Source organism: Paramormyrops kingsleyae, chromosome 11, assembly GCF_048594095.1.
Source record: "Paramormyrops kingsleyae isolate MSU_618 chromosome 11, PKINGS_0.4, whole genome shotgun sequence".
NCBI lineage: Eukaryota > Metazoa > Chordata > Actinopteri > Osteoglossiformes > Mormyridae > Paramormyrops > Paramormyrops kingsleyae.
Genome location: NC_132807.1, coordinates 24,711,656 through 24,723,970, shown reverse-complemented (window position 1 = coordinate 24,723,970; position 12,315 = coordinate 24,711,656). Strand labels below are relative to the sequence as shown.

Below are 12,315 nucleotides of genomic sequence, written 5' to 3'. Positions count from 1 at the left end.
TTATGTATTGTTATAAAGATATGGGCTACATGATATACACTTGTATTGATTATTACCATCCACAATATTAGGTATTAGATGACTATAACCCCTAATTTCCACTGTAGACTTGGTTGAAACTTTGTTTGGACAAGTGGGTGGTCTAGCAGAATAAGGAATGGAAGGCATATTATGCATTATTTGAAAGATTTGACAAAGTAAATTAAGTACCCTAAAACCCATAGTATTTGAGCACTTAACTCCATCCTGTGTGAGCATAACTTAATTCATAACATTAATTCAAGACATACACTAAGAAATACAGTTAACCACCTAACTGGTGGGGACATATTGTGCAAATTGGTATGTAAGTGGAATGTGCAATAAAGGAATAGGTTTCGGAGTTTCAGAGTTATGTGTCATGACAAAGACTCAAACCATTTAGATAAAAACATTTATTAGTTTTCACATTTGCAATTGATCCATCCAGTAATTTTAGACATTGTAGAATTTGGGGTGTGTGTGGGATGAGTAGGGATTAGATGCAGGGGGGAGACGGGGCTGTCCGAGGAATACACTGTTGTAATTCTGACAGCATATTTTCTAGTTAAACTATAAAAATTGTTCAGAATTTTTTTAAATGTTATTTTCACTTTGCTGTTGGGGGTCATAATGTGTAATTACAGCTGGAAAAAAATGACAGGGTGTGATGATTTTCTATAGGCACTGTACATTCAGCCTATTCCTCCAAACAATCATATAGCTACAACAGCACATGTACGGCATAAAGGCATGGTCGAGGTTCGCTTACTGTGTGGCTAAGTATTAGATCAGCTAAGCCATGTGATCCAAGTAATTTTAGATGTGGTGTGATGCTGCCACACATGGCGGTTCCCGGATTTCAGGAATAGTCATCCTCCTGGGATTCGTACTTATTACGGTGTCTAGAGTTTACTGAGAATATTGCAATAAACAAAAAACATCCAGTCAGCAGCAGTTCTACTGTCGAAAACACCTTGTTAATGAGAGCGGTCAGAGGAGAATGGCCACGAATGCAAAAACAACAGCTCAGTTCAACAACAGTGTGCAGAAAGACATCTTTGAAGATCCAATTCAAAAGGGATGCCAAACTTTGAAGTAATTCGAGAAACAAAAGGGGGTCATACGTGGTACTGCACAGAAGTATGTAGTACTGTTGAAAGTACTAGCTAGTCCTTTCTTTTAACTCTCCTCAGTGAAAACACCTAGATACTACAATAAGTTTTCCATCCCCGTGATCACCTCAGTGAGGTTTATTTAGGGTTAGGGTAGATTTGAGGGCATTGAAGGAGCTGGAGGATTGATCCTTTTGTTGTCTTTCTTAAAGGATTTTTTGTACTAAGTTATATTTTGTCACAATTGTTATATATTGGAGTACAACCGCAAAATTGACGTCAGCGAAAATGGGACGTGTCCAAAACCTTCCGCATACCCGGAAAATTCAATCCATAACAGATATAGATTAGTCTAATATCACTAGTGCCAGCAGTGAAACAACTAGGCAGCTTATTAGCGGAATAACTTTCCCTTGTAAATTAAAACCATGCCGCAGGTCTCATAAATAGAATATTATGGTGCTCGAGTGCTGAAGAGATCATGAGGCAGACAGCAAAGTTCATTTATTAGCAGACTCTTTTATTGCGCGATCCTTAAAATGTAAAACAACGAGCAAGAATCAAGAATAAACACACACACAGACGGGGAGCTTTTAAGGTGACAAAAGTGGATGCAGGCAGTAGAGACAGGGCGCAACCAGTCATACTCTGAAACCTTTTTTACGGTTTTGGCAGCTTACAAAAGCTTAAAATCCGAAACAGATCAAAATAGTTCAACAAAACGTAATACACAGGAACCCTTACTTTACTTTCATTTCCACCTACATTCATTTCTGAAACCAGTGGAAATGCGGGCAAGTTCCCCTGCGAGCATCAGCCCAGCACCAGCTCTGTGTTGGTGGGAATGAGGCATATGTAACGCTTTTTAGATACAGTGCAGTGATACGGCTGATGTGAAATGTCCAAGTGCAATTATACTCTGAGAACACCTCTTGTCCAACTGTTGTATAACGACTACTAAAGCACCTGTTAGGTGCAGTTCGAATTTGATTTCTATCTATCATTTTTCTGACTGCTGGTAGGATTCAGGGTTGTGAGTCGGCCTGGAGACCAGGCAGCACAGAGCACAATGCAAGGGTACACCCTGGGCAGAATCACAGTCCTCTCTCTAGGTTATTGATTATTAAAAGAATTTGGCTTTCATTAAATCATGCAGTCTTGTTCATCTGTCCTGCAAAAGTTCATTCCACAACCTGCCATACTTCATAAATTATTTAAACAATGATTTACTTTGATCTGAGTGTTTTCCTAGAACTATGCAAATCTGGTGAATTTTACATTGATGGATTTCATTACTTTCCATCCAAGGTGTAACCCAGAATTGTTCCCTGTGTTGCATGGGAAAGGCTTCAGGCTTCCCTGCCATCCTTAGTAGGATGAGTTGGGAGATGGATGGATGGATGGATGGACATTTTTATATGGGGTGGAACCAATGCTGACTGATGCTATACAGAAAAGCCAGTCAATAAAACATCTCCACTTTTGCTAGTTCTTCTTTTGCAATTGAAAAAGGCTGACTTAAGTGACAGCAATCTTGGATAACTGCAGCTTATTTATTGATTTTTTTTAAAGCACAATTGTACTATAGATCATAGCACAAAAAGACAGGCATTATTTTTAAATGTTTATCCCTTAATGGAATTCATGTGTATATGTGTGTCATGAGTAAAGAATATTTGCAAAAAATTCTAAAAAATTATTATTTTTTTTCCAATAGAAACAGGTTCTGCTTAAAGTGCTGAAAATGTGGCTCCTGTTTTTTAGGTGTATTTGCAGGATGCTTTTTATGGAATCTTTCTTTCTTTTCCTCCATCAGATCTACCTGTCTTGGAAGAGTGGTCCTGCGGAGGTCAAGCATTGGAAGGATATGATGGGACACCCACGTACTGCAGTGGCCCAGTGGCATGCCCTCAAGGCCTGAATGCCCCCCTCTTCCCTGACCCATCACCCCATTGCCCTTTACGTGCCCTGCTCCCGTTTCTCTAACCCTGTCCTTATGCACAAGACTGACTCGCAGTCAGGCTGCGAAACACGGGTACAATTAGCCATCCTTCAGACTCTCTGCTCTCCTCTCTTTCTATCCCATCTCCTTGTTCATCTCTCCCTTCTCATCTTTAGTCTTTTGGATCATCTCCAGGTCTCCTTCAGCCAATGGTTCTGCTGTTTCCAGTCGTCCGATCGTCAGGCTGTACTTGTACTGTTGTGGAAGTATGTTTTTTTTTTCAGTGTCCCCATCTTGTTTTGTACATTGTACTCTGTAAAATATCCTTGCCATTTACTTGGCAGCCCCTTACAATAATACCATTTGTACAGTAAAATGCTCTAATACTACAATCATGTTTAAGTAAACAGCTGCCCCACAAGACGTTGTGGTGGTAAGACAGTGAGGCACCCTGCTTTTGGCCTCTCTTCAGGTCCCTGGAGTTACTGTTCCTACCTGCTGCCATGTCTTGCCACCATTGGCTGGTGAAGGATGCCCTTCCTGAGTTTGATTTAGTCCCCTTTTTATGGAGTCATCGCCCCCTACTCTCCCCGTTTCCCCGCCACCCCGCCGCGTGTGTGTTCGGGAGGCTTCTATTTGCACGCTCCCATGTCTGCTCACATTCCTTAGATCTGTGTCTTTCTCTGTTTAACTATACAAACAGAAAGTAACAGAAAAGTATCATGAAGATGGCACAGCCCAAAAAAAACAAAAAAAACAAACAAAAAAACAAAAAAACAAATGCCACTAATGAGTGACCTGGAGACAAAGGGATGGGACATGGACTCGTAACTGAGCGAGCCCTGATGGGTTCCTTTCCCTTTCAATCTCTTTCTTTCTGTCTCCAGTCGCTGGCATAGTAATGGTGACTCTTCCCCTTCTCTGGATCCCTTGTCGTCTTTGTGTGACGTAGGTGCTGTGTGTATCTCCAACAAAGTAGAATCAAAAAAAAAAACACAAAAGATGAAACAAACTGAACTGGAATGAAACAAGAATGACAGACGTATACAGAGCAGGCCGTTCCAGGCCGTTCCAGGCTGTTCCAGGCCGTTCCAGGCCGTTCCATACCAGAAGGAAGGAAAACAAAATCAACAATGGTCAACGCATGTTGTTTTTTTCCTCGATACAAAACAAATGATAAAAAATAACTTATCAAAGCGTTCTTCCAGACTCCAGTGATAACTAGATGCAAAAATCCCATTTTTTAGCCACACTGTGTGTGTATGTATGAGGGCGTCAGTGGTTCGAGTTGCCCTGTGTTTATGTGATCTCCGTACCTGCAGCTGGGGGCCGCACTCCTGCAGGAACCCTTTAGCTGTTGAGGACTCCTCTCAACCCCCCCCCGATCTGCGCTGACGAGTGCCCGCGTGTGTGTGTTGGTGTGTGCGTGTGTGAGCCTGCCTAAGCGTGTAAAAAAATAAAGCGTGTAAAGTGTGCTCATGAGGTCCTCTGGCCTCGTTCCTTCTTCTGCCCCTTTTTATCTAACTCCTCCCCTTGCATCCTTCATCTTTTCTCATGCTTCTTCTTCCTCTTTCTTGTATTTACTCAACGAAATCCCCTCACATTTAGAGGTGAGGGACTGTGGTTGAGTTTGAGCTGCACTTTTTGGAAAATAATAATAGTAATAATAATAAGACTGATGCTGAAATGCAATCGTTACACATTTTTAAGGGAGGGCATTACAGCGGGCCAGCATCCCTGTGGAGGCGGAGTCTGTTGGGGCGGAGTCTGTTGGGGCGGAGGACCTGTCTCTGTTGGCTTTGGCTGCGGCCTGCTTATAGAGATGCAGAAAGCAGCTAGTGACTCGCTCTTTATAGAGTCATGCCAGGGCAGCAGGGCCAGCGGGCCACATGCTTGCCAGAGTGACTAAGGCTTGATGGCATGTGTGTGACTTAACTGTGTTGGCAGCACCACTAAGTCTATTACACCCAGAGCATTGTGGCCATGTTGCCGGGGGAACTGTAAGCTCTCTGCTCTGTCACTGCCGTAGAGGTGTCAAAAATGGGGAAGTTTATTATCGGCTAGTTTAGTGAGGGCTTTACACTGGTGCTGGTGCTGTACAAAGGGCACCCTGAGTTTTTTGTGCAGTTGTGCTGCTTCAGAGGACGGCCGGCTCATTTAATGAAAACTGAGCACCTCCCACAGCTGGAAGTAGAGCAGGAGACACTGAGTGACAATGCCAGTTATATAACAGAAATGCTGTTGTGGAGCGGAGATGGGGAGTGAACGTGGCGGGGCGTTGGGGATGGTGCAGCTGTGCTCTTCCCAGGGGAAAGCCAGTTGCATTGTGGGCAGGTTTGGGAGGCACCTGTCACTGAAAAGATCAATAACTTATTTTCTGTGGGCCAATAGACCTTCCACTGGCAACACTCAACACTTAAAATGGTGTAAATAATGGCTATTGTATAAATAACAACTGCACTAGTTATCGTGCATGAAAAAAACTAATCGCAAAAGGCAGTCAAAGCCTTTGCTGTTTATATGTGTTGATATAATAGTAAAGTTATATGCTTTACCAAATACAATATGACCTAAATTACTACAAATATAGAAAATGATAATTAGTAAACAGCTGGACTGTCAAACCCAGAACCCATGGATTCTTAATGACTCGAGATGGAAGAGCGGCACAAGGATGCATTGCTGCTCTTGCTAGAGCAAATGCCTACAGGCATAAGTGGGTGGAGGAGCTACTGAGCATGTTCACAGATCAGGAAGAACATGGAATGCTACTGAGCACGTGCAGAGAGCAGTGAAACGGAGGCTATTACTGAGCATGTGCAGAGAGCAGTGAAACGGAGGCTATTACTGAGCATGTGCAGAGAGCAGTGAAACGGAGGCTATTACTGAGCATGTGCAGAGAGCAGTGAAACGGAGGCTATTACTGAGCATGTGCAGAGAGCAGTGAAACGGAGGCTATTACTGAGCATGTGCGCGCACCAGTGAGACAGGTAGGCATCACATCCGCCTGCCAGATGGTACTGAAAACTATGCTTCAGACTTTAAATACTGGCTGCTGCATAAATCACTCTGAATAACAGCTTTGTGCCCAGATGACGAGCTGTGCTGGCCTCAATTTTTATCTAGTGAGCATTTATAGCTTGAATTAGGTCCTCGTCGTAGGAAGGGACAGGACTCTGGTGCAGTGTTTGTACCAGGCTTGCAGTGATATGTTGCATGGCTATTGTCGTTGCCTGAGTCCTTGCTTTTTGAGTTTCTTTTGGTTTTCCTTAATCGTCCTATAGCCTATGTTAGTGGTCTTGTCTGTGAGGCTCGTAGGGGTTCTGCAGCTGTATGTCAAAGGTTTGGTTAACCGAAGCCTGCACTGTCTCCCTGCGACTTCCCTACTGGACACATTAAATACTGACCCAACAAGCTGCAGTGAACAGATAAAATTTGCGGCTGAGCCAGTTCTGTCCTATGCAGGCATCTCTTTCCTCACCTGCTAACCTACAGCAGTGGATGTGCCCCCCCCCCTCCTCCCATGCGGCTCACTGTCTGGGTCGGGTCAGTGAGCGGTTTGATAGCACATGATGGCCATGCTCATCAGATGCTCGGTGGAGCCTTTCGCTGCCTGTCAGAGCAGAGGGATACTGCCTCTGTGGCAGATCTGTTACAAATTGTGCTGTTTGGACTGATGTGTCGTTTCTGATCCCTGTGACATTTCAGGGAGGCCAGTTCAGTTGGAAGGAAAACTTACAGATATGGATAGATATCAGTGTCTATTTGCTTTTAAGATCTTTTCCATACTGTATGCAAAGGGGGCAGGACCCAGCTAGTAAAACAGCACAGAAATACCATGGTATATTAATGTTGTCTACTGCAGAATCCAGCGTAGGTATTTCCGGGTGATTGCATCATGCTGGCTGCGTAATGACAAGACCCCCAAGTAACTGGTGCCTCGATTGCTCTTTGTGTGAATAGACATGCTGCCTTTAAACTGAGATACACAGAAATCATTGATTTGATTCAGGTTTGCATGAATCAAGTTGACAGGTTATTTGCGTGTGTGTTTTCTGCACACGTGCATGACTGGCAAAAGTAACTTCTAAAGTAGATCATGGCAAAACGACAGGTGAGGAGGAGAGAGAGAAAGGAAGTCAGGAAATGAGAAGCACCGTTGAAACAGCAGCCAGTTATAACCGATCTGTTCATTTCCAGCCCAAAACTTTGTGTTAATCCTTATTCCATTTCAGCAGCAAATCTGCCAGCCTGTACCCAAGTCTGTCATTCACTCCAGGCAGATACCAGTTCCACCTGTCATACCTGGTGCTCTCCTGCTGGATGGTCATTAATGCACAGTTTGGTCTTTAACCTTCTGCAAGGCTCAGTCTCGCTGCCGATCCTCTCCTGTCTTCAGTCAACAGCTTGTATGGACAAGTGCGTAGGAAAGGCTTTGATACGGGGGGAGACACTACATAATAATTTAAATGTAAAAGTCTACATTTTGTGGAGGGATGAATGAAGCCAAATATTGGAGGTACACATGCCCCCTGTCCCCCTGGTTCCTACACCCCTGCTTTTGGACATGCGAGATAGGACAGGATCAGTGTGTTAAGCAGGGTTCGTTTTCAGTGGCAAGCCAACGTGTCTGTCAGGCATGTAGTCTCTGGCCTCGCCCACCCAGTCAGACTCCACCTCTGTCAGATCAGCCCAGTCATTGTTTTACGCATGCGATGCATCCAGATGTGACTTCTTCCCTCATTGGGTTGAATTAAGCATCGCTTGAAATAAGAAGGATTTAAATATGAATGACAGTAACAAGAGTAATAACAATAATGTTGTGTTTACATATGACTGTGTGTGTGTGCGCGTGTGTGTGTGTGTGCAGTTGGTGTTCTTCCTCCTGGTCAGACCAGAGACCAGACCTTTTTCTGTACAGATTGTTGAGGGGAATCGATGACTATTTGTTGTATACTACATTTTGGTTTTGTCACTCTAAATGATGAAGAAAACAATACTGATCCTGGTGATAGTGCTGATGATTATAAAAGCCCTTCTTGAATAAGGGCATTTGATGTTTTTGTGTTTTTTAGGGATGGCGTGGGGTTGGGAGCTGGGGGGAGAGACCTAGCGCTACACCTCCGAATCTACAACTATTCCTAAATATTTATTGATAAAGTGACCAATATTTCATAAGGAGTACATCCAAGGCACCCAAACCATGCCTTGATCCATGACATTTGATTAGGATGATCAGGTACTACGGAGGCTGGAGGGCTCTGTGTTTGAGGCTGAGGGATTTCTCAGGTGATGCTGCTTACTTTTTCCAGTGTCCACCAGGGGGCGCCGCGAGGCACCATTGTGGGCCCGTGGCTGGTCTCGCCTGTTCGGCATGCTCTTCAACAGTGGATGTCTCACCATGACCACAGGTTGGGTTCAGTAGCCCCATGCCTCCCTCCTGGGATTTTTATCCCGCAAGGTCTCAGGCCTCCGGCCTAGCTCGGCCCCTCCTGGGAATGAGGCCTGCATGGACATGCCCGTTCACATGGGAAGAGTGTGAGCGAGACGGCGGCTGCCGGGACACACAATTAGCAGATGCAGTCAGCATGTCCAGTGCTGGGAGAGAAGGTCCACCACTTCTCTCGCACATCACACTACTGTCACAAGTCATTAAGCCAGCCGCACTGAGCAGAATCATAACGTCCCAGTGTTTGTTTGCCGTAAGGGGGCTGTGTTTTTTGTACTTCTGTATCTCTCTGTTGGACACCTGAATAGACAGCATAGTTCGCCCATATTTATCATTATGCAAACATTGCATCTGCCGAGAGACGATTAATAGCTCAGTTTATTATCCACTACAATACTTGTTTCCCTAGTGATATGGAAATTGTCTAATTCTGTGTGGAAAACCAAGCCCTGGTGTCAGAACAGAAAGTCCAGACACCAGTCTGCTCAAAGTGACTCTTTCTAAAATTATTCTGCTTTTAAAGGTAGGCTGGCTGCTCTGTACGGCTGTTCTTATGGCCTCTCCTTCAAGTCACCCATATGCTGCCTCCCAGGATCTGGCGAAGGTCTGATCGGTGGGCGGGGCTTGTAAATGTTAGGGGAGGGCTGGGAAGGTGGCAGATTTCGATGCAGGCTATAGTCTGGCTGATCCTACCGCCCACCACAGCAGGGAAAGGGGTGGGATGCTGTTTAAGTGCAAATTCATTCAGCTTTAAATGGAAACATACTACTCACTTTAGGACTTGGCACTAGTGCTGTTTGTTTCAGCAAGTGGCACCCAGTACAAACACGAGCAGAAACATCAGTCCCTTTCCAGGGGCAAGGTTAAGAAATGTCATGTGGGAAAATGGGAGCTCACCTCAGATGTGCTGCTACATTCAGGGATTCTTATACGCAAATCTTTTATATTTGGCGAAGCAATCAGTTGACCAGTTTCAAAGAAATATTAATAAATAGCAAACAGAAGAAGCATCAATGAGAAATTGCCTGAAAGATATCCAAAGTATATGTGTGTGTTTATTCTGTGGCACCTAAGGAGCTGGCTTAGTTCTCTCTCCCCTTCTCCAAACCACTGCTGCACCTGCCTAACAGACTGCTCTGGCTTTCAACACACGATTGTGATGTGTAAGATCTAATTTGATGTATTTTTATTTATTTTATGCCAACTTTGTACAGTGTATAAATATATATAAATATATATATATATATATATAAAGAAAGAAACTTTAAAAAGGACAGTACTGTATAGATTTTAGATGCCTGGTAAAGGTGAATAGTATTTACTTGGTAGAGCAAAAGCAGAAGAGTAGAACTGTTAAAAGGCAGGTTTTGGGAACGTGCTTCTGTATCCTCCAAGACCCAATGGCAAAGGTCCTTTTTATAGTAGACATTCTTTTTCTTTGGCTTTTTGAGTCACCTGGTAGCATCCAAGGTGCATCGTTTGTTTCCTTTCTTGTTTTGTTTCACCAAGAGACGCGGCCAGCTCTGGCGTCCAGGAGAGTGCGATGGATCCGAGGGCGGCGCCGTGATGAGGGTGGATTCAGTCTGTCTTTCTGTTCATCTGTCACTCGGTTTGTGCTTCTGCCAGTCCTGTAGCTCCTCTACCATTGTGTCAGTGTGCTGGGTAGCATGTTTGCACGAGTGGGCAGCGCTACTGACCTAAGCTGACACGCCCTCTCTCCCTCCTCCTCTCCCTCCCTCCTTTTCTCACCATTAATTACTTCTTCAGAAAAGTACATCATGTAAAAAGCAATACTTACATCAGACTTTTCATGCATATTCATATTGACTCTCTTATATAGTTTTTTTATTCCCTTTCGCATATGGTTCTCTTTAGGCAACGTGCATCTTGCCTCGTTAGAGGAGCAGGTGCCACATCTGTGCAAACCAGTGACCAATAAAGGTGCGACTGTGTGTGGGCTATCAAATGGGGCCAATGAGGGGCTCCATCCATTCATCAGCACAGGCTAGAAGCTTGACCTATTGCAACCTACAAATAAAAAATTGTCTCCCTCAGATCAAGGACACACAGAAACCTCCGCAGAAATGTTTTTCATTTTGTCTGTCAGTTATGTACTGTAATATAAACATATTTTAAGTCTCTTCCTAAATACTTGTGGTTTAAATGTCATTGTACCATCCCCTAAAACATAAATCTACTTTTACCTTCTGAATATTGAGTTATGGCTTTGACTCTATGAACTCAAACTCATGAATGGTGAGTTGCATTCCTAAAGATAACACATCGTCCACAGGCCTGCTTGAACAATGTCCTAATATCTTTTCCATCCTAATGAAGATCCTTCAGGGCCAAACGTATATCACCACGGATAGCTGTGCCGGCTACGCTTCATACCATTAGTAGCCCTACACATATATTTACACGTGTGTGCACCTGCCTCGCTCATTTTTTTTTATGGAGAAGGGTGCGTGTCGTATTATAGATGGGTCCCATGGGGGTTGATACAGAGAGCAGCCATTCTCTGAAATGGACTGGCCACAGTCCCAGTTTCTTGAGACACATAGCAGTTTCCAGCTGGGCTCCTGCCACCTCGCACACACGGGATAAGCAGTCTGTCCGTCCACATGGCTGTGTATGTTCAATAGACTGTCTTTGTCTTTGTTTAGTAGACTGCGTATTTGTTTCTGGCAGTGTTCCACTCCACTATCTCACCGAGCTTATTTGATTTGTGGACTGGGTGGGGGGCAGCCATACGGGCAGAGCATCTCCCGCACCCCTTTAGAACTTCCAGTGCCATCTTTTATATGTTGTAAGTGTTTGTATGTGATTGTTGATGTTTGTGTGGCTTCAGTAGAGTAATGGGTTCTTGCTGGGTGGGCAATACAAAACTCCCCTTCCCCATATGACTATTCTTTGTGTCCAAAAAAAAAACCAATATCTTGAGACATTCCATTCAAATGATGTAATATAAAAAGCGTTGAGATGTGCTATATAATGTCACTGGCCGGCAGTCATTAGGGAAGCAAGCTGGCTGATGTTGCTTCTAGCCTTACAGAATTCTCTGTTTCATTTCAATGCCCGTGACCTTCCTTTGCCCCTTGTCTGCACTGGTAGCATGTTCCTCTGCCTCTCGCTGGGCTTTCTGGTGTTTTCTGTCCCTTGGCTGGTTTTCCCCGGCTGGCTGCTAGTCCTGACTTTTGGGCCCTTCCTCCAACCGACCTGTGCCTCAAGCAGGAAGAGCTGATGGCAGCTGTAAGGCTGGAGGACATCTAGACTCTAGGACATCGTTTCCCAACCTGGTCCTTGGGGTTCCGCAGACAGTCCATGTTTTTGGTTCCTCGCAGGTCCCTAGTGGGGAGCTGGGAGGGAGCAAAAATGTGAACTGTCTGGCAGGGAGCTGGGAGGGAGCAAAAATGTGAACTGTCTGGCAGGGAGCTGGGAGGGAGAAAAAATGTTGACCGGCTGGGGGGTCCCTGAAGACCAGGATGGGAAACACTGCTCTAGGAGAACCAGATGGGTGTGTCCCTGTGTATTCATGCATATGGATATGTGTGATGCATGGGGGAGGGGTGTTGTCATCAAGCCCAACCCAGCAGTGTTTTGATGGTACATTCTGGGTTTTTCGCCTCTCCTGTTTTTTTATTTTAGCCGAGCAGACTGTGATCTTATTGGTTGATTTTCCCCCCAGTCCTTCCTTTTGGTGGGACTGGGTATGATGGGCGGCTTGAGCAGGGGTCGCTATGGAGCTGAGCTCTGATTTTGTTCTACATTAAAGAATCATTTTTACAATA

General features: G+C 44.5%; 1 protein-coding gene across 3 annotated transcripts in view; it reads left to right on the top strand.

Annotated features, from left to right (window-relative positions):
• Positions 1 to 12,315, top strand: part of syt7b (synaptotagmin VIIb) — a 96,490-nt gene extending 84,175 nt beyond the window's left edge. For all 3 annotated transcript variants that reach the window (XM_072718307.1, XM_072718308.1, XM_072718309.1), the window contains one exon: positions 2,950 to 12,315. In XM_072718307.1, coding sequence (XP_072574408.1) covers positions 2,950 to 3,054 — 105 coding nt within the window. In that variant the 3' untranslated portion in view covers positions 3,055 to 12,315. The remainder of the gene's footprint in view (positions 1 to 2,949) is intronic.